The sequence below is a fragment of the Bos taurus genome, chromosome 14, assembly GCF_002263795.3.
Source record: "Bos taurus isolate L1 Dominette 01449 registration number 42190680 breed Hereford chromosome 14, ARS-UCD2.0, whole genome shotgun sequence".
NCBI classification, from domain to species: Eukaryota; Metazoa; Chordata; class Mammalia; order Artiodactyla; family Bovidae; genus Bos; species Bos taurus.
In genome coordinates, this window is record NC_037341.1 from 55,100,513 (window position 1) to 55,123,632 (window position 23,120).

General features: G+C 39.5%; 1 protein-coding gene across 2 annotated transcripts in view; it reads left to right on the top strand.

Annotated features, from left to right (window-relative positions):
- The window catches only part of NUDCD1 (NudC domain containing 1), a 93,371-nt gene that overhangs the window by 12,702 nt on the left and 57,549 nt on the right, over positions 1–23,120 (top strand). The window contains 2 exon segments of one of the 2 annotated variants that reach the window (NM_001076880.3): positions 1,431–1,585; positions 18,076–18,261. In NM_001076880.3, coding sequence (NP_001070348.2) covers positions 1,431–1,585; positions 18,076–18,261 — 341 coding nt within the window. 2 annotated transcript variants of the gene reach the window in all.

Here is a 23,120-nt window from a genome sequence, read left to right on the forward strand (position 1 = left end):
TTACATTTATATGGGTCTTCCCTTGTGACTCAGCTGGTAAAGAATCCACCTGCTATGCGGAAGACCTGGGTTTGATCCCTGGGTTGGGAAGATCTCTTGGAGAAGGTAACGGCTACCCACTCCAGTATTCTGGTCTGGAGAATTGCATGGACTGTATAGTCCATGGGGTCGAAAAGAGTCAAACATGACTGAGCGACTTTCACTTCACTTCACTTACATTTATATATAATGTATTTATTTATTTGCCTAATGTCCATTTCCCCACTGGATCACAAGTGTTAAGAAAATAGATTCTGTGATTTTATGCCTATTAAAATATTTGCTGAATAAATGAATGAATAAATGTAAGTCAGCCAGTACTCAAGATGGGTATTAAAAGTAGGGACAGGTGAGCATTTGGGGAAAAAAGACGAAAATACTTGCAATCAGAATATAGTAAGGTGAGTTTCATAATTAAGTAAAGTACTGGCTAAGCATAGTCTACTTATGTATTTCCTTTTGGAACAGAAATTAATTCTAGGTCATGAGCAGCCCTGAACTATAAGGGTTTCTATCTACATAGATGAGAAGGAGGAGTGGGAGGCAGATTTAAAATTGTCGAAGCAGCTAAGAAAGTAGATCTTATAAGTTCTTATAATAAGAACAGTTGTAACTATGTGAGTTGATGGATGTATGTGTTAAACTTATTTGGTAATCATTTCTCAATACATACATATATCATTATGTTGTACACCTTAAACTTATACAGTGCTGTATATCAATTATATCTCAATAAAGCTTGAGAAAAGTAAATTATGGAAGTCTCTAATGCCCTAGTGGAAAAGAAGCACTGTTGTTTGAGTAGGAAACCTTGTTTCTGTTCCAGATATGATACTGTTTTGTTCTGTACTCTTGGGAAAGATGTGGTATAACATTAGTAGTCACCATTTACACTTTGTTTCCATCGTTATATAATGAGATAATAAAAACATTCTCTTTTTTTCTTAACATGTAGTAAAAGTGAATGAGTTAATAGACAGGAAAGGATTTTTAAAAGTACAAAAACACTTTATAATGTAGTGTACTTAATATTTGCCCAGAAGACAGGGAATCTTTCAATTTTAGAATTTCTCTGTTCTTTATATTCGTAATTATAAGGAAGAGGTACCTGAAAGAAAAGAGTGTGAAAAGCTCTATCTCCCGCAGCACTATACTATAACTTCTGTAAGCGAACGGCCTCGTCAGTTTGATTCACCGTTTACCCTTTGCACACAGTGCCTAGTTGGTGCCCAGAAATTGTTTTTGAATGAATAATACAAGTAAATTGTCCCAAAGGCCTTGGTAATTAGTGTTCTGTTTTTTTTTTTTTTTTTAACTTTATTGGCATTCTGCAGAAAAGAACAATCTGAGGAAAGCTCTTCGTGTTTATGTTTATTTTTCTTATATTTCAGCTGTGGCAGAAGTAAAACTTCGAGATGATCAATATACACTGGAACACATGCATGCTTTTGGAATGTATAATTACCTACACTGTGATCCATGGTATCAAGACAGTGTCTACTACATTGATAACCTTGGAAGAATTATGAATTTAACAGTGATGCTGGTAAGAAAAAGATCTATAATATTAGAATTTTTCCAATAAATTTGATCCTTAATTTTCACTTTTCATCTGATGGCCACAGAATTGAGGTACCCATACCTTTAATATATGGAGTCGTATCATCAGTTTGTATAAGGCTTCATTTTCTTTAATTCAACTTTAATTTTTCCCTTCATTCCTGTTACTTTAACTTATTCTCCTCTACTCTTACCAATAGGCAATTACTTAATGTATTTTATATCTCAATATTGATATAACTGTTCATGTCTGCTTTTTCTATGTGAGTTGTTAGCCCTGACTATGACAGTGGATTTATCTGTGGTTCCCTTTTGGTTAACATTTGCTTAGTGTATTTTTAAGTATGTTAGTTGGGAATAGATCTCTTAGGATTGTTTTGTCTGCTGTGGATCAGTCCTTTTAGCGTTATAAAATATCCCTGTTTATCTCTGGGCTTTGGGAATAATTTCTGTCTTGAAATCTTCTGATATTTAATATAGCTGTCCTGGCTTTTTGTTTGTTTAATTAGTATTTGTCTTTTTCTGTTCTTTTTCTTTGAGTTTGTAAGTGTTAGTATTTTTAAAATGGCCCTTGTAAAGAGCATGTAGTTAGGTCTTGTTTTTTAATCCAGAATGACAATCTGTGTCCTTTAATTGGCTTAATTCATTTATATTTAATTACTGTTACGGTTGGGTTTACCAACCATAATGGGTTGGTAATGGGTTGGGTAATGTTATGTTACCATTTTGTTAATTTTTCTTGTTTTGAACCATCAGTTTTTTTGTTCCTTTGTGTCCCTCTTTAAAAATGTCCCTCTTTTTCTAAAAAAAATTTTTTTAATTAAAATTCCACTTAATTTTCTCTTTTGGCTTCTTATTTAAACCTGCTTGTGTTATTGACTATGAGGATTACTCCATTTCTTCTAAAGGATTCTGGCCCACAGTAGTAGATATAATGGTCATTGAATTAAATTCACCCATTCTGGTCCATTTGAATTCAATGATTCCTAAAATGTGGATGTTCACTCTTGCCATCTCCTGTTTGATCACTTCTGATTTACCTTGATTCATGGACGTAACATTCCGGATTCCTATGCAGTATTGTTCTTTATAGCATCAGACTTTACTTTCACCACCAGACACATCCACAACTGGGCGTTGTTTCCGCTTTGACCCAGCCTCTTCATTCTTTCGGAGCTATTTCTCCACTCTTCTGCAGTAGCATATTGGGCACCTACCAACGTGGAGAGTCCATCTTTCAGTTTCATGTCCTTTTGCCTTCTCATACTGTTCGTGGGGTTCTCAGACAAGAACACTGAAGTGGTTTGCCATTGCCTTCTCCAGTGGACCATGTTTTGTCAGAACTCTCCCCCGTGACCCGTCCGTCCTGGGTGGCCCTATAAAAGGTTGTTGTTGAACCATGAAAAGACGCCGGGATTCTTGGCCTCCGGAGGAGAAGAATTCAATCCAGGGCCAGAGACGAGGCTTGATCACTCAGAGCTTTGTGTAATAAACTTTTATTAAAGTATAAAAGACATAGAGAAAGCTTTTGACATAGGCATGAGGAGGGGCCAGAAAGAGAACCCCCATGCTACTGTTAGCAATGGAGTTATATATTCTCTAATTAGTTATTCAGTTCAGTCGCTCAGTTGTGTCCGACTCTTTGCGACCTCATGAAATGCAGCATGCCAGGCCTCCCTGTCCATCACCAACTCCCGGACTTCACTAAACTCATGTCCATCGAGTCAGTGATGCCATCCAGCCGTCTCATCCTCTGTTGTCCCCTTCTCCTCCTGCCCCCAATCCCTCCCAGCATCAGGATCTTTTCCAGTGAGTCAATTTTTCACATGAGGTGGCCAAAGTATTGGAGTTTCAGCTTCAGCATCAGTCCTTCCAATGAACACCCAGGACTGATCTCCTTTAGAATGGACTGGTTGGATCTCCTTGCAGTCCAAGGGACTCTCAAGAGTCTTCTCTAGTTCAAAAGCATCAATTCTTCAGCACTCAGCTTTCTTCACAGTCCAACTCTCACATCCATACATGACCACAGGAAAAACCATAGCCTTGACAAGACAGACCTTTGTTGGCAAAGTAATATCTCTGCTTTTCAATATGCTATCTAGGTTGGTCATAACGTTCCTTCCAAGGAGTAAGCGTCTTTTAATTTCATGGCTGCAGTCACCATCTGCAGTGATTTTGGAGCCCCCAAAAATAAAGTCTGACACTGTTTCCACTGTTTCCCCATCTATTTCCCATGAAGTGATGGGACCAGATGCCATGATCTTCGTTTTCTGAATGTTGAGCTTTAAGCCAACTTTTTCACTCTCCTCTTTCACTTTCATCAAGAGGCTTTTTAGTTCCTCTTCACTTTCTGCCATAAGGGTGGTCTCATCTGAATATCTGAGGTTATTGATACTTCTCCCAGCAATCTTGATTCCAGCTTATGCTTCTTCCAGTCCAGCGTTTCTCATGATGTACTCTGCATATAAGTTGAATAAGCAGGGTGACAATATACAGCCTTGACGTACTCCTTTGCTGATTTGGAACCAGTCTGTTGTTCCATGTACAGTTCTAACTGTTGCTTCTTGCCTGCATACAGGTTTCTCAGGAGGCAGGTCAGGTGGTTTGTTGTGGTCCACACAGTCAAAGGGGTTGGCGTAGTTAATAAAGTAGAAGTAGATATATTTCTGGAACTCTCTTGGTTTTTCAATAATCCATTGGATGTTGGCAATTTGATCTCTGGTTCCTCTGCCTTTTCTAAATCCAGCTTGAACATCTGGAAGTTCATGATTCACATATTGCTGAAGCCTGGCTTGGGCAATTTTGAGCATTACTTTACTAGCGTGTGAGATGAGTGCAATTGTGTGGTAGTTTGAGCATTCTTTGGCATTGCCTTTCTTTGGGATTGGAATGAAAACTGACCTTTTCCAGTCATGTGGCCACTGCTGAGTTTTCCAAATTTGCTGGCATATTGAGTGTAACACTTTCACAGCATCATCTTTCAGGATTTGAAATAGCTCAGTTGGAATTCCATCACCTCCACTAGCTTTGTTCTTAGTGATGCTTCCTAAGGCCCACTTGACTTCACATTCCAGGATGTCTGGCTCTAGGTGAGTGATCACACCATCATAGTTATCTGAGTCATGAAAGGCCTTGCTCAGTAAATCTTTAATCCAATTTTCTGCTGATGGGTGGGGCTGTGTTCCCTCCCTGTAGTTTGGCCTGAGGCCAAACTATGGTAGGGGTAATGGCAGCAATGGGAACCTCCTTCAAAAAGACTTATGCTGTCACACTCAGGACTGTTGGAGTCAACTCCTAGGTGAGTCAGTGCCCCTGACCCCGCGGCAGGCCACTATTGACCCACGCCTCTGCCAGAGACTCGGGCAAGTCTGGCTCAGTCTCTTGTGGGGTCACTGCTCTTTTCTCCTGGGTCCTGGTGCACAAGAGGTTTCCTTGTGGTATTTTTAATTGTTAGTGTAGACATTGTAGTACTCATCCTTAACTTATCCTAGTTTTCTTTTAATTAATGTTATTCCAGTTAAAAACAATGTAAAACCCTACAGTAATATAACTCCTTTACTTCCTTTTCCATCCTTTGAGCTATTGTCATACTTTTTGCTTCTTAATATGTTGTAAACTTCATAATACATTGTTAATGTGCTTGCTTTAAGTAATCAGTGGTCTGTTAATAGTTTCCTGACTGCTCTTTGCTCTTTCCAGCTTTCCTCTATATTTCATCTACAGAATCTAATTTGTTTGCTCTTAACACCTCTCATTTAAAGTCCTTAAATATTTCCTTTATGGCAAGGAACACACTTTTTAACATGTAATTTTAGAATAGGTAATGCATTCATGTGATTTAAAAAACAAATTTAAAAAGATATTTAGTAAAGTCTTTCTGACCCCAGTTTTATCTGTCCTTTCCCTCTATTATTTCTTTTTTACTAGTTTCCTGATATATTCTTCCAGAGGTGGATTTGTGTGTATGTGTTTGATTTTTATTTTTCTGGCCAGTATAAGCATAAAGTGATATATTTGTTTAAAAAATACAAACTCTTCACCTTGGCAACTGTAGCCTATTATGCCCTTTTCTCCAGCTTTGTCTTTCACCACTTTGTACACTGCATTCTAACAGTACCATGTAACTAAAACCTGCCCTTTATCCCTCTGCCTCCAGCCCTTTCTTTACCTTCTCTCTGATTTCTGTCTCGGGCTGCCTCACAGTCTTCACTTAAGTTTCAGCTAACTGTTTCATCTAGGAAGCTTACCTGAGGTCCTCTATTTCCTCCTCCAGGATATTCAAACCATTAGTCTCAAATCTGCATGGACTGTGAGTTTTTCTGCATAGGGCTAGATAGTAAATGTTGCAGGGTTTATGGACCAGACTGTCTTAAGTCACAGCTGCTCAGTCTTGCTATAGTAGTTGTGAAAATGGCAATTCACGATATGTAAACAGTGAGTGTGGCTGCATTCCAATAAAACTTTATTTACAAAGACAACAGGCTAATTTTTAGGCTTACGGGGTATAACTTGCCAACCCTTGATCTAGGCTGTGTGTCATATTTTTATAATCCTAGCAGCCAACAGAAGGCTTAATCAGTATGTTTATAAAATGGATAACAGTTCCTTAAAGCTTGCTGGCTTTACACTTTTGATATTATCTATTATTTCTTCTTCAGGTGAAAGTGTGAGTCTCGTTTGTTGAGATAGTATTACTGAATAAGAAATATTTATTTCTCTTCAACAAACATGTATTGAATTACTGCTACCTGTTACCATGGAAGTGAGGATAAGATGTAGAAATAGTACGGAGGAGGAAATAGTTTACTACTATGCATGGTCAGGCTGAGCGACTTCACTTTCACTGTTCACTTTCATGCATTGGAGAAGGAAATGGCAACCCACTCCAGTGTTCTTGCCTAGAGAATCCCAGGGACAGGGGAGCCTGGTGGGCTGCCGTCTATGGGGTCGCACAGAGTCGGACACGACTGAAGCGACTTAGCAACAGCAGCAGCACCAGTGGTACAGAATACCGCACTAATATTTTTTTGATCAGCAACAAAGGAAATCAGCTTGCTCTTTGAATTATATTGGGAGCAGGTGGAAGTATTGGCTGCTGTGGTTATACATTGGCTTTTTTTTTTTTAAGCGAAACAGTTCTTACATAACTTTTATTGTCCAATTTTTTTTTTTTTTTAGTCAAAGGCACACATGCACAAATCTCAAGGAGGTTTTTATTTGCGGCTGATTTACAAAAATGACCATCCTTGTTAATTTGGGCTAAACATTATTGTGGTCACAGTGAATGAAGGCTGTAGGGCCTAAGAAAGGAAATCCACAAGTTGTTTAACCTTTAGATTTTGTCAGGAGCCACCAGGTGGCAGCAGGGCAACACAGGTTTATAGAGGTATTGTATTGATAAGGTCCGAATCAGCTTAATTTGTGAGGTGTATGTGTTCAGTCGCACAGTCGTGTCAGACTCCAGCCTGCCAGGCTCCTCTGTCCATGGATTCTCCAGGCAAGAATACTGGAGTGGGTTGCCATTTCCTTCTCCAGGGGATCTTCCCAACCTGAGGATCGAACCTGCTTCTCCTGCGTCTCCTGCATTGGCAGGCGGATTCTTTACCACTGAGCCACCTGGGAATCTCAGCCACAAGCCACTGAGCCAACTTGTGGTTTACAGTCCTTAATTTCAGAAAAATGTCAGTTGAAAGGAAGTTCACTTAGGAAGTAGAAAAATTCCAGTTCCTTAGAAAAGCAAAAAAAAAAAAAGAACAGTGTTTAAAATTTGATTCTTTATTATATTGTCATTTTATCATATCAGGGCTTATTTTAAAGTACTGTGTTCTGTTTCTTAATATTTAGGGGATTAATTCTGTCCTAATGTCTTTTATCTGAAAAACTCATGTTTTTGCTAATAAAGAACATCATCTTGTGATGCCTCTTTAAATTGCATGTAAAGATCCAGAGGAGAGTTACTGGTTCCATCTGAAGCATGCACTTGTGAGGCTGTGTCTCGGAGTTACTGGTTACAGCTGCTTGCTAGTCCAGCTCAGTTATTTACCAGTATATTTTTATCTAGACCTGAGTCCAGCTTATGTTCTACAATTGAGTTTACTAGCAGGGAGCCGGTGATTTATCTGGTTAAAGAAAAATGAGAGGTGGAGTTCTTGGAACTGTGTGTGCTTAATACATTATTGAAAGCTTTGTGGTACATAAAGACATTACTTAATCAAATTACAATTAATTTAAAACACCTTTCCTTGAAATTCTAGCTAAAAAGTGGGGGAAAGATGAAGGATATAGGAAGACTTTTTTTCCTTCCAAATAGTTATTAGTGATAAAAGTCTTTCTCCAGAAAAAGATCACTCCCTTAAGGGCAAGTTTTTAAATATCAGTGTCTAATAGTAAATGGCATCTTTGTTTAGTTGGACTTTTTTTTTTTTTTAACTTCAGTAGTGTTTTCTGTAAATGTACATGTATTAGAAAAAAGCTCTGTTAGTTCAGAGCTTGTCTTCTTGTAGCTGTAATTAAGATCTGCAACTGTTTTAAGAGGTTTTTATAAATATGTAGTTCATGTATTAGTACTAATTTGCCGTTTTTTAGAGTGTCATTTGTACACAATATGTGGACAGTGATATTTTTGTAATATGTTTTATTGACTCAGGAATCTAATTAAAATACTGTATAATGTATTAGCCTAAAAGAAAAACTGAATATAGAAGTTTCGTTCATAGTAGAGGGTTTTTTTTTGTGGGGGGAGGTGTTACTTTATAAATTGCATTCACTTCTGACGTATCATTTGTTTAGAAAAACTTGAGAATTGATTTCTTCTCCACAGGAAGTGTGGAATATAGGAAAGACCAATTTTTGGAGTGCAGTCAACCAAGATTTGAATATTGGCCCTGCCATTTCTAGCAGTGGAGTTATAGGCAAATTATTTAATTTTTTTGAGCAGGGCTTTTTATCTTTTTCAAGTGGGATAATTTCAACTTCATAAGATTTGGAAATAATTAAATGAGATGGCAAAAGTCAAAGCACTTATTTAATACAATACTGTACATTATTATCATTCAAGAAGTACTTCATTTATCATTGAAATTTTAATTCTTTCACAATTCAGCTGTGTAATGTTATCTCAGAATGATTGTCAACAGCTTTAAATATAGTAATGTTAACTTTTTTTTGACTAGAAGAAGAAAATGATTGGTTGGGACCAGGACATTATAGATGCTAATTACATAAAGCTTTATTATTAAGACACTGTAAAACTGTTAATGGAGGATATTCAGAAATAATTTAGTACTCTAATTTGATTTATTAATGCAGAAGAAAATATTTTGTTGCCTACAGTCCATTTAAAATTAAAATGTATTCTGAAAACTAGGTTTCAAAAATCAGGAACATTTTAGGTTCTTTCACATAAACGATCATTTAGCTTCAAGATAACTGTGTGTTTTCTTTTGCATTTTTAATTCAATTATTTTTGGCTTCACATTTATATACTTGAATATCTTAATCATTCTATTGGATGTTGCACTCATTTATCTGGTAATCATAGTCCGTGGGGTTGCAGAGAGTTGGACACGACTGAGTGACTTTGACATTCACATCCGATAATCAGTTGCCTAGCAGTCTCAGTTATATGAAGCCTTGTATTTAAAAGAAAATGGCTTAAAGCCATCTTTAGGATGGATTATGAAATGAAGAATAATCGCTTCCTAACAATGGTTCCCTAGCTTAGATGTTGTGAAGGGCATGTAGTGGGGGAGACCACTAGAAACTTTGCTTTGAAACAACTGTTTTGAGGAAAAAGTTGCACTTTATTTTAACTTATTCATATCTTTTAATTATGTATATCACATGTAAATTATTCAGTGTTTTTAAAAAAAAGTCAAGCAATGTATTGAAGCAGTAATGGAAATTTCCCCTTGACCACCAGTCTCCTTTACCACCAGGTCTCATTTTCTTCTAATGGTAAACACTGGAATAGCCCAGTCTGTCTGTAGCTTACTCTGTGCTGTCATATCACACTGTTTGTTCCAACATATATGGATTTATATGTTTTCTGCATCTGCATTTTTTTTTTCAGTCATTATCTTGGAGATCTTTTTAAAGTGTTATAAATCTACTTCAGGGGACTTGGTGGTCTGGTAGTTAAGACTCTGCCTTCCAGTGAAGCGGGTGCAGGTTTTCAATCCCTCGTCAGGGAGCCAAGATCCCACATGCCTCACAGACAAAAAACATAAAACAGAAGCAATAGTATAACAAATTCAACAAAGACTTTAAAAATGGTCCACATTAAAAAATATTTAAAGAATTAAATCTACTTTAGTATAACTAAGTTATTTGGTATTCCAAAGGATAGTTATGCCAGTTAACCATTCATCTGCCTGTGCTCTCCAGACAGAGATGCCAGGTACACGTTTATATTTGAGCACATTGGATTTATTTGTGAAGCAGAGGAGGGATGTGTATAACGGGGAACCACAGGATGTCTCAGTAAGAGGATGGTAGAAAGGACATTGTAGGATTAGGCTTGTATTAGATGGTTTGGGGAGAGGATTTTAGAAACTGGGGCTTTGCTCTGGGTTGGCTACTGTTAGGAAACTGGATAATTCCATGATGGATTTCTTAGTATTGTCCAAAAGGAGGGAAGACTGGACCAAGGCTTAAGCTGTGATAAGTAATATTGGCATGGATTAGGATCCTATTTGTGGCTTTGAGAACATTCATATTTTATATGTATTAAGTTACCATTATGGCGTGATGCTGTTTTTCTCTTGTTTGGTCATAATGACAGAGGTCACACAGTGTCCTTGTCTGATGTTGATGTTCTGTGAAATTGTTTGTTTATCAGGAGAATATGGCTGTTAGTGTCACTAGCTCATAGCAAAGCCAAGTCCTCGCTGATACTACCAGCCTAGCATTGGGCTGTCGGGTGCTGCTATTCTCTTCCTCACGATTAATAAACGACTAGATTGTATCTTAGTTTTTATTAGCACATTTTGTCATTTGCATCATTAAAATAAACATTCTTGTTATGTGGATCTTACTGTACACGTGCAAGTATTCTAGAAGTGGAATTGTATTTGTTGTGTGTAGTCACTAAGTCATGTCCGACTCATTTGCAACCCCATGGACTGTAGCCTGCCAGGCTCCTCTGTCTATGGGATTCTCCAGGCAAGAATACTGGAGTGGGTAGCCAGTCTCTTCTCTGGAGATCTTCCCAGCCCAGGGATAGGTAGATCTTCCCAACCCACGTCTCCTCCATGGGCAGGCAGATTCTTCACTGCTGAGCCACCTGGGAGGCCCACTAAAGGGTCTATAACACATCATAAAACATGATTTATAATCAGTGCGAAAGTCCTATACTTCTGTTCCTGCCAACAGGGCACCTTAGCCAAGAACAGACATTAACGGTCTAAGATTTTTTTTTCCCCGTGGCTAATGGAGGTATCATTATTTTAATCATATTTTTTTTTTACTAGTGAGTTTGAATATTTTGGCCTTTTTTTTTTTAAACCATAGTTTTCCTGTTCATATTTTTTTACTATGAAAAAAAATGATAACCTTGTCATTCTTGTTGAGTTGTAAAGGTATTTTGTATGTTATTAGTACTGTGTTGGAGAAGGCAATGGCCACCCACTCCAGTACTCTTGCCTGGAAAATCCCATGGACAGAGGAGCCTGGTGGGCTGCAGTCCATGGGGTCGCAAAGAGTCAGACACGACTGAGCGACTTTACTTTCACTTTTCCCTTTCATGCATTGGAGAAGGAAATGGCAACCCACTCCAGTGTTCTTGCCTGGAGAATCCCAGGGATGGCGGAGCCTGATGGGCTACCGTCTGTGGGGTCGCACAGAGTCCGACACGACTGAAGTGACTTAGCAGCAGCAGCAGTACTGTGTTATATTTGTGGCAACTATTTGTCTTCTTACCTCCTGTATGTCTTTTATTTACTCATAAGAAGGCTTTCTCCACCCTGAGATTATTAAAACAATCTTCTAACAAAGTTACTTTACTTTTCTATTAAAACATTGAGATTATTGATATATCTGGAATAAAGAATGTTTTGTATGTTTTTTTTTCCCTAAAATTCCCTAATGTTCCACTATTATTTGTTGACTAGTCCATTTCTTTCACAATAATGGGAATTTCAACCTCATGTTCTAAATGCCTACACAGGCATTAGCTTGCAGTAAAATTTCTCTTCTTTCACTTAACTGACTGGATTGACTGATAGTCTCTGTTCTCTTTTAATAACATACTGACTGAAGACCATGGTAAGCTTGATATGTATTGCTTATAGGCTGCTCAGGTCTCTACTGTTATAATTCTGTTTCTGCTAGCTGAGTTTTACATCAGTAATAATCAGATTTTCTCATTCTAAAAACTTGTCAACTGTGTTTGTTGATGCATTTTCATTATTTAATGCAGTATTATATAAATCAGTAAAATATGACTACAAAAAGAAGGAAAGGTGCCCTTTTAAAGAAAACAAAATTGCATACTTTAGAAAGAAACAATGGGTCACTAAAGAACTTGAGGCTAATAAGGACATAGCTTAATTAATTAAATCTTTTTTAGTGTCAGTTCAGTTGCTCAGTCGTGTCCAACTCTTTGTGACCCCATGAATCGCAGCACGCCAGGCCTCCCTGTCCATCACCAACTCCCAGGGTTCACTCAGACTCACGTCCATCGAGTCAGTGATGCCATCCAGCCATCTCATCCACTGTCGTCCCCTTCTCCTCCTGCCCCCAATCCCTCCCAGCATCAGAGTCTTTTCCAATGAGTCAACTCTTCGCATGAGGTGGCCAAAGACTGGAGTTTCAGCTTCAGCATCATTCCCTCCAAAGAAATCCCAGGGCTGATCTCCTTCAGAATGGACTGGTTGGATCTCCTTGCAGTCCAAGGGACTCTCAAGAGTCTTCTCCAACACCACAGTTCAAAAGCATCAATTCTTTGGCGCTCAGCCTTCTTCACAGTCCAACTCTCACATCCATACATGACCACTGGAAAAACCATAGCCTTGACTAGACGGACCTTTTTGGCAAAGTAATGTCTCTGCTTTTGAATATGCTGTCTAGGTTGGTCATAACTTTCCTTCCAAGGAGTAAGCGTCTTTTAATTTCATGGCTGCAGTCACCATCTGCAGTGATTTTGGAGCCCAAAAAAATAAAGTCTGACACTGTTTCCACTGTTTCCCCATCTATTTCCCATAAAGTGATGGGACCAGATGCCATGATCTTCGTTTTCTGAATGTTGAGCTTTAAGCCAACTTTTTCACTCTCCACTTTCACTTTCATCAAGAGGTTTTTGAGTTCCTTTTCACTTTCTGCCATAAGGGTGGTGTCATCTGCATATCTGAGGTTATTGATATTTCTCCCGGCAATCTTGAATCCAGCTTGTGTTTCTTCCAATCCAGCATTTCTTATGATGTACTCTGCATATAAGTTAAATAAGCAGGGTGACAATATACAGCCTTGATGTACTCCTTTTCCTATTTGGAACCAGTCTGTTGTTCCATGTCCTGTTCTAACTGTTGCTTCCTGACCTGCATACAGATTTCTCAAGAGGCAGGTCAGGTGGTCTGGTATTCCCATCTCTTTCAGAATTTTCCACAGTTTATTGTGATCCACACATTCAAAGGCTTTGGCATAGTAAATAAAGCAGAAATAGATGTTTTTCTGGAACTCTCTTGCTTTTTCCATGATCCAGAGGATATTGGCAATTTGATCTCTGGTTCCTCTGCCTTTTCTAAAACCAGCTTGAACATCAGGAAGTTCGTGGTTCACATATTGCTGAAGCCTGGCTTGGAGAATTTTGAGCGTTACTTTACTAGCATGTGAGATGAGTGCAATTGTGCAGTAGTTTGAACATTCTTTGGCATTGCCTTTCTTTGGGATTGGAATGAAAACTGACCTTTTCCAGTCGTGTGGCCACTGCTGAGTTTTCTAAATTTGCTGGCATATTAAGTGCAGCACTTTAACAGCATCATCTTTCAGGATTTGAAATAGCTCAACTGGAATTCCATCACCTCCACTAGCTTTGTTCGTAGTGATGCTTCCTAAGGCCCACTTGACTTCACATTCCAGGATGTCTGGCTCTAGGTGAGTGATCACACCATCGTGCTTATCTGAGTTGTGAAGATCTTTTTTGTACAGTTCTTCTGTGTATTCTTTCCAATCCCAAAGAAAGGCAGTTTTCTTTTGGGAGCTTTTGGGAGCTTAAAGCTCAACATTCAGAAAACGAAGATCATGGCATCCAGTCCCACTACTTCATGGGAAATAGATGGGGAAACAGTGGAAACAGTGTCAGACTTTATTTTTCTGGGCTCCAAAATCACTGCAGATGGTGACTGCATCCATGAAATTAAAAGACACTTACTCCTTGGAAGGAAAGTTATGACCAACCTAGATAGCATATTCAAAAGCAGAGACAGTACTTTGCCAACAAAGGTCCGTCTAGTCAAGGCTGTGGTTTTTCCAGTGGTCATGTATGGATGTGAGAGTTGGACTGTGAAGAAGGCTGAGCACTGAAGAATTGATGCTTTTGAACTGTGGTGTTGGAGAAGACTCTTGAGAGTCCCTTGGACTGCAAGGAGATCCAACCAGTCCATTCTGAAGGAGATCAGCCCTGGGATTTCTTTGGAAGGAATGATGCTAAAGCTGAAACTCCAGTCTTTGGCCACCTCATGTGAAGAGTTGACTCATTGGAAAAGACTCTGATGCTGGGAGGGATTGGGGGCAGGAGGAGAAGGGGACGACAGAGGATGAAATGGCTGGGTGGCATCACTGACTCGATGGACTTGAGTCTGAGTGAACCCTGGGAGTTGGTGATGGACAGGGAGGCCTGGCATGCTGCGATTCATGGGGTCGCAAAGAGTCGGACACGACTGAGTGACTGATCTGATGATCTGTGTATTCTTGCCATGTCTTCTTAATATCTTCTGCTTCTGTTATGTCCATACCATTTCTGTCCTTTATCGAGCCCATCTTTGCATGAAATGTCCCCTTGGTATCTCTGATTTTCTTGAAGAGATCTCTAGTCTTTCCCATTCTCTTGTTTTCCTCTATTTCTTTGCATTGTTCACTGAGGAAGGCTTTCTTATCTCTTCTTGCTATTCTTTGGAACTGTGCATTCAGATGCTTTTATCTTTCCTCTTCTCCTTTGCTTTTTGCTTCTCTTCTTTTTACAGCTATTTGTAAGCCCTCCCCAGACAGCCATTTTGCTCTTTTGCATTTCTTTTCCATGGGGATGGTCTTGATCCCTGTGTCCTGTACAGTGTCACGAACCTCATTGCATAGTTCATCAGGCACTTTGTCTATCAGATCTAGGCCCTTAAATCTATTTCTCACTTCCACTGTATAATCATAAGGGATATGATGTAGGTCATACCTGAATGGTGTAGTGGTTTTTCCTACTTTCTTCTATTTAAGTCTGGATTTGGTAATAAGGAGTTCATGATCTGAGCCACAGTCAGCTCCTGGTCTTGTTTTTGCTGACTGTATAGAGCTTCTCCATCTTTGGCTGCAAAGAATACAATCAGTCTGATTTCGGTGTTGACCATCTGGTGATGTCCATGTGTAGAGTCTTCTCTTGTGTTGTTGGAAGAGGGTGTTTGCTATGACCAGTGCATTTTCTTGGCAAAACTCTATTAGACTTTGCCCTGCTTCATTCCGTATTCCAAGGCCAAATTTGCTTGTTACTCCAGGTGTTTCTTGACTATCTACTTTTGCATTCCAGTCCCCTATAATGAAAAGGACATCTTTTTTGGGTGTTCTAAAAAGTCTTGTAGGTCTTCATAGAACCATTCAACTTCAGCTTCTTCAGTGTTACTGGTTGGGGCATAGGCTTGGATTACTGTGATATTGAATGGTTTGCCTTGGAAACGAACAGAGATCATTCTGTCGTTTTTGAGATTGCATCCAAGTACTGCATTTCAGACTTTTGTTGACCATGACGGCCACTCCATTTCTTCTGAGGGATTCCTGCCCACAGTAGTAGATATAATGGTCATCTGAGTTAAATTCACCCATTCCAGTCCATTTCAGTTCACTGATTCCTAGAATGTTGACATTCACTCTTGTCATCTCTTGTTTGACCACTTCCAATTTGCCTTGATTCATGGACCTGACATTCCAGGTTCTTATGCAATATTGCTCTTTACAGTATCGGACCTTGCTTCTATCACCAGTCACATCCACAGCTGGGTATTGTTTTTGCTTTGTCTCCATCCCTTCATTCTTTCTGGAGTTATTTCTCCACTGATCTCCAGTAGCATATTGGGCACCTACTGACCTGGGGAGTTCCTCTTTCAGTATCCTATCATTTTGCCTTTTCATACAGTTCATGGGGTTCTCAAGGCAAGAATACTGAAGTGGCTTGCCATTCCCTTCTCCAGTGGACCACATTCTGTCAGTTCTCTCCACCATGAGCTGCCCATCTTGGGTTGCCCCACGGGCATGGCTTAGTTTCATTGAGTTAGACAAGGCTGTGGTCCTAGTGTGATTAGATTGACTAGTTTTCTGTGAGTATGGTTTCAGTGTGTCTGCCCTCTGATGCCCTGTTGCAACACTACCATCTTACTTGGGTTTCTCTTACCTTGGGCGTGGGGTATCTCTTAACGGCTCCTCCAGCAAAGCGCAGCCACTGCTCCTTACCTTGGACAAGGGGTATCTCCTCACTGCTGTCCTTCGTGACCTTCAACGTGGGATAGCTCCTCTAGGCCCTCCTGCGCCCGCGCAACCACTGCTCCTTGGACGTGGGGTTGGTCCTCCGGGCCGCCACCCCTGGCCTCGGGCGCTGGGGCGTGGGGCAGCTCCTTCCGGCCGCCGCCCCTGATCTCTTTCGCGGGGTATCTCCTCTCAGCCGCCGCCCCTGACCTCGGACACGGGGTAGCTTCTCTCGGCCACTGCCCCCGACCTCGGACTTCGGTAGCTCTTCTTGGCCATTCCTGCGCCGTTGCAGCCTGGCACTCTCGGCCGCTGCCCCGACCTCGGATGTGGGGTCACTCCTCTTGGCTGCCACCCTTCGGGTTTGGGGTCCTCCCGGCTTCTGCCCCTGACCTCGGACGTGGGGTAGCTCCTCTTGGCTGCGCTTAGTGCGCCGGTCGCAGCCGCTGCCGCGTTTAGTGTACGTATATATATATTAATCTATGCAGTTCTAGGAGCAGGGAATGAAATACATGAAAAGTGAAAGTTGCTCAGTCATGTCCAACTTTTTGTGATCCTATGGACTATACAGTCCATGGAATTCTCCAGGCTGGAATACTGGAGTGGGTAGCCTTTCCTTTGTCCAGGGGATCTTCCCAACCCAGGGATTGAATACAGGTCTCCCACATTGCAGGCAGATTCTTTACCGACTGAGCCACCAGACAAGCCCTGAACTATATCAATCAAGGATTATTTCTGTACTGCAGGTAAACCTGTTAACTAAAAACTAAAACAACAATAAAAATTGAATTGAATACAGTTCGGTGTATGAGGGGAAGTTTATTTTCTGAGTTGTAGCCCTTTTTTATATATTTTCTTGTAAAACATTTTAATAATGTAATCCATCTTACTACTTTATATTACGGGCTTCCAGATGGTTCAGTAGTAAAGAATCCACCTGCCAATGCAGGAAATATGCAAGAGACACAGATTGGATCTCTGGGTCGGGAAGATCACTTGGAGGAGGAAATAGCAAGCTACTCCAGTATTCTTGCCTGAGAAAATCCCATGGAGAGAGGAGCCTGGAGGGCCACAATCCCGTGGGGTCACAGAGAGTCGGACACGACTGAGCATGAAGCATGAGACACTATATTTATAAGGATATATGTATATACAAAAAAAATATGTTAACAAAAATGCAAGTTGTTAATAGCATAACATAGCATTTTCATACCACAGAGATGTCTGTGTAGGAATTTAGAGCATGATGTGGTTTTCCAATTGGTTAAAAATACTGATCGTTAATTTTAAACTTAAGAATGAAGACTAGATTACTGCATTGCATTAGTTATCAATTGCTGTGTAATAAAGTACTTCAGAACTTAGTAACTTGAAACAGTCAACATTTGTCATCTCACAGTTTCAGTGAGAAATCAGAATGGCTTAGCTAGGTAGTTCCCTCTCAAGATTTCTCAAGAGAATGTAGCCAAGATGTCAGCCACAACTGCAGTGGTCCGAAAGCCTGACTAGAGCTGAAGGGTACACTTCCGAACTTCACTCACAGGCTGCTGGTGGTTGTCAGGAGCCCTGAGTGCCTCCTCACATGGGTCTGTCACGGTGCAGTTGAAGAGAAAGAGCAAGATACAAGATGCACAGTCTTGTGTGACCTAACCTAAGAAGTCACTTACCGTCACTTCTGTGTCAGCCAGTGGGATAGCTTATACTCAAGCAGGGGACTTGGGGAAGAGGAGAGTAACCAGTGCACTGCTGATGTTTTTATTCTGTGTGTGTTTGTGTCAAGGAGAGGGAGGGATTCATTCATAATGTTCGGCTTCTGTTTAGGATACTGCCTTAGGAAAACCACGAGAGGTGTTTCGACTTCCTACAGATTTGACAGCATGTGACAATCGCCTTTGTGCATCCATCCATTTCACGTCTTCTACCTGGGTTACCTTGTCAGATGGGACTGGAAGACTGTATCTCATTGGAACAGGTGAACGTGGAAATAGTGTTTCTGAAAAATGGGAGGTGAGTTTTTTTTTCTTGAGACTTAATGCTGAGTCTGGAAAGTATATGCAAATTAGATCTTAATGATTTTGAAATAACACCTTTTTAGGGATGGTTTACATGTGACCTCTTGATTTTTATAATATATAGTGTTTTGGATATCTTTTAAATAAAATGTTTACCTTTTATGAAACTGATATATTAGCTATTCTTGTTTTGATCTGGGGTGAGTGCAGTTGTCAAGAATTGCATTTGTTTTTCAGCAAATACCAATTGAGTTCTTTTCAAGTGTAAAGCAGTACCTTAAGCATTGACCTTGCTACCTTCTTTTTTGTAAAGAGTTGGCCAGAGAATTACATTGTCATGTCTTTTCTCCTTTCCTCATGTTTTATTCTCAAATATATTTATGAACCTAGCATGCTTCTACTGCACCACTTGGCTGTCTGATATGTTTAAACTAGTCAAATAGTAACTTAACCAGAATATTCCCTATTTAGAAAAATATACCATAGCATCAGTTCAGTCTCTCAGTCGTGTCTGACTGCGACCCCACGGACTGCAGCACGCCAGGCTTCTCTGTCCATTACCAACTCCGGAGCTTACTCAAACTCATGTCCAAAGAGTCAGTGATGCCATCCAGCCATCTCATCCTCTGTCGTGCCCATCTCCTCCTGCCTTCAGTCTTTCCCAGCATCAGGGTCTTTTCAGGGAGTTGGTGCTTTGTGTCAGGTGGCCAAAGTATTGGAGTTTTAGCTTCAGCATCAGTCCTTCCAGTGAATATTCGGGACTGATTTCCTTTAGGATGTACTGCTTGGATCTCCTTGCAGTCCAAGGGACTCTCAGGAGTCTTCTCCAACACCACAGTTCAAAAGCATCGATTCTTTGGCACTCAGCTTTCTTTATAGTCCAACTCTCACATCCATACATGACTACTGGAAAAACCATAGCTTTGACCAGACGGACCTTTGTTGGCAAAGTAATGTCTCTGCTTTTTACTATGATGTCTAGGTTGGCCATAGCTTTTCTTCCAAGGAACAAGCGTCTTTTAATTTCATGGCTGCAGTCACCATCTGCAGTGATTTTGAAGCCCCCAAAAGTAAAGTCTCTCACTGTTTCCATTGTTTCCCCGTCTTTTTGCCATGAAGTGATGGGACCAGTTGCCATGATCTTAGTTTTCTCAATGTTGAGTTTTACGCCAACTTTTTCACGCTCCCCTTTCACTTTCATCAAGAGGCTCTTTAGTTCTTCTTGACTTTCTGCCATAAGGGTGGTGTCATCTGCATATGTGTGGTTATTGATATTTCTCCCGGCAATTTTGATTCCAGCTTCTGCTTCATCCAGCCTGGCATTTCTCGTGATGTATAATGCATAAAAGTGAAATAAGCAGGCTGACAATATACAGCCTTGACGTACTGCTTTCCTGATTTGGAACCAGTCTGTTGTTCCATGTCCAGTTCTAACTGTTGCATTTTGACCTGCATACAGCTTTCTCAGGAGGCAGGTCATGTGGTCTGGTATTCCCGTCTCTTGAATTTTCCACAGTTTGTTGTGATCCACACAGTCAAAGGCTTTGGCATAGTCAATAAACCAGAAGTAGATGTTTTTCTGGTATTCTCTTGCTTTTTCAATGATCCAGCAGATGTTGGCAATTTGATCTCTGGTTCCTCTGCCTTTTCTAAAACCAGCTTGAATATCTGACAGTTCACGGTTCACATATTGCTAAAGCCTGGCTTGGAGAATTTTGAGCATTACTAGCGTGTGAGATGAGTGCAATTGTGTGGTAGTTTGAGCATTGTTTGGCACTGCCTTTCTTTGGGATTGGAATGAAAACTGACCTTTTCCAGTCCTGTGGCCACTGCTGAGGTTTCCAAATTTGCTGGCATATTGAGTGCAGCACTTTCACAGCATCATCTTTTAGGATTTGAAATAGCTCAACTGGAATTCCATCACCTCCACTAGCTTTGTTCGTAGTGATGCTTCCTAAGGCCCACTTGACTTCACATTCCAGGATGTCTGGCTCCTCGTGAGTGATCACACCATCGTGGTTATCTGGGTCATGAAGATCGTTTTTGTATACTTCTTCTGTGTATTCTTGCCATCTCTTCTTAATATCTTCTGCTTCTGTTAGGTCCATACCATTTCTGTCCTTTTTTGTGCCTATCTTTGCATGAAATGTTCCCTTGGTATCTCTAATTTTCTTGAAGAGATCTCTAGTCTTTCCCATTCTATTCTTTTCCTCTATTTTTTTGCACTGATCACTGAAGAAGGCTTTCTTATCTCTCCTTGCTATTCTTTGGAACTCTGCATTCAAATGGTTATATCTTTCCTTTTCTCCTTTGCCTTTAGCTTCTCTTCTTTTCTCAGCTATTTGTAAGGCCTCCCCAGACAATCATTTTCTTTTTTGCATTTCTTTTTCTTGGGGATGATCTTGATCCCTGTCTCCCGTACAGTGTCACGAACCTCTGTCCATAGTTCTTTAGGCACTCTGTCAGATCTAGTCCCTTAAATCTATTTGTCACTTCCACTGTATAATCATAAGGGATTTGATTTATAACTGTAATTATCTACCAATCTCCAAGATGCCATTTTTATTTCAGTTTTTTTTAAACAATGTCACAGACTTAAATCTGAGGGGCAGGTTTGCATTTTAGTAATAATAAATATGAAATTAGTTTCTCCAGAGCCACAGGTTTTGAAAGTAGACAAAGTGACACTGAGTTGTGGTAATAAAGTACAACGTGATATTGCTGCCTTCTAAATTTCAGCAGGTGGCCTTTAGTTCTTGGTAGCTAAAGGGATAGAATTTAATATTTTACATCTTATAAAACATTTTTATCAGACCAACAGGTGCCTGTAAACACTGGGCTTTAATTATTTGAGAAAAACAACAAGGCCTTAGTGGTTTACCTTTCTTATTGTTAACCAAATGCTGCTCTACCTAATTGCAGTGTGTTTGAAAAGTTAAACAAAAAACACAATGAAATACCAGAACAACAGCCTGTTTATAGGAGACCTTTGCAGTCAGTCACAGTTTTAAATATTAATTGGACATTGTGACATATTCTGTTCCTGCCTCCAATAATTTTTTCTTTTCTTTTTTTTTACTGAGGATATGTTGTATATAGCACCCAGCTACCTGAAACAGTTGAAAAGAATTTGGAGAATGATGGACAGGAGAGATATAAATGAGAATGGATCTGTTATCAAGCTATGGGGATTCTGTTGGTATAAGAAACACAATGACCCTCTTCACCTTCGGATTAAAAATAATACCACGTAGTCCATCAGAAGAAAATTCATATGGGTTTATAATTCATTTGGTTTTTGCTATGTATATCTCCTTGGCCCATATAAGTCCTTCAGTAAGATTTTTTTTAATAAATTAAAATTTTAAATTTACTTCATATCCTCTTCAGTATATATACTGTCATAATGAAGTCAGTCCTCTCTGGGGGTATAGGGACAGTGGGGAAATTATGGGACCAGGCATTAATTGAAGTGGAAGGGATACTGTGGGATAGTGGTCACTTTGAGAGAAATAACTGAGTTTTGGGATTTTGAGGGAATTGGTGTAAGAGAGGAGGCTAAAGGTGGAAGTGATGGGGGCATGGTCGGGCATAAGGGGCCCAGCAAGCATGGTGGTGATGACTGAAATGTAGAAAGAGAAATGAAAGAAGGCAGGGGATGTTTGGCCTCTAACATGATGGGAGTGCTATATATCAACAGTTTCACAGTTGATTTTCCAGGCTTGTTCAGGGGACTGGAAACGTCAACCTAAGAATTTTTAAAAGTCCTGACATGGTCTCCTCTGGTCTCCCTCACATGAGAGAGAAAGAGGGGGAGGAAACAGTAATCTGGCTACTTGTACTTGGCAAAACTTACCTTTTTTTCTTCCTACCCTTTTATTTCTTCTTGTCCCCAAACAAAAGCAAAACCCACTTAACCAAAAATGTGTCTATTGTTTTCTGAGTTTTTTCCTGTTTTGTCAATAAGTTAATTTGTATCATATTGTAGATTTCACATATAAGTGATATTGTGTGATATTTGTCTTTCTCTGTCTGACTTATTTCACTGAAGTTGGATAATCTCTAGGTCTGTCCGTGTTGCTGCAGATGGCATTATTTATTCTTTTTTTACGGCCGAATAGTATTCCTTAGTGTGTATACCACATCTTTATTCATTCATCTGTCCATAGACATTTAGATTACTTCCATGTCTTTGCTCTTTTAAGTACTGCTGCTGTGAGCATTGGGGAAAAGCACCCTTTTTTTAATAAGGCTTTCAGGTAGCAGCCCACAGGAGGGGATTCCAGATATAGGTTTAAAAAGAAAAAAAGAGCGAATTCTTGTGTTTCAGTTAGATTTGTATTCAAACTATTTATTTTTCCATTTATTTGAAAAACTCGTTTAGAAATCAGTCTGAAAACCTTTCCTGTTCGATATTTAACAAAGATACAGTAGTCTTTTAGATTATGTGTTGTAAGAAGAATTTGATAAGATTTTGTACATCTTTCCATGATGCTTTGATTTGCCTTTTTTTTTTTTTAGAAGAAATTTCAATATTTAACAGTTAGTGGAATTATCTTTTTAGATGAAATGAGATCTTTTGTTTTTGAACAGTAAGAAAGTTTTCATGATTTGTTCTCCAGTTCCTTTGACTCTTACCTTTGTAAATTTCCAGAAAACAAACAAAACAAAGCAAACAAAAAACTATAGAAAAGAAAGATACACACACATATACAAACAGTATTCAGAAACTAGGAAGAAGAAGGCAGAAATAAATTAGAGATATGATTAATATATTAATATATATTATTTTATATATAATATAATATAAATGACTATATTATAAATGGATGATTATAATATTATACAATATAT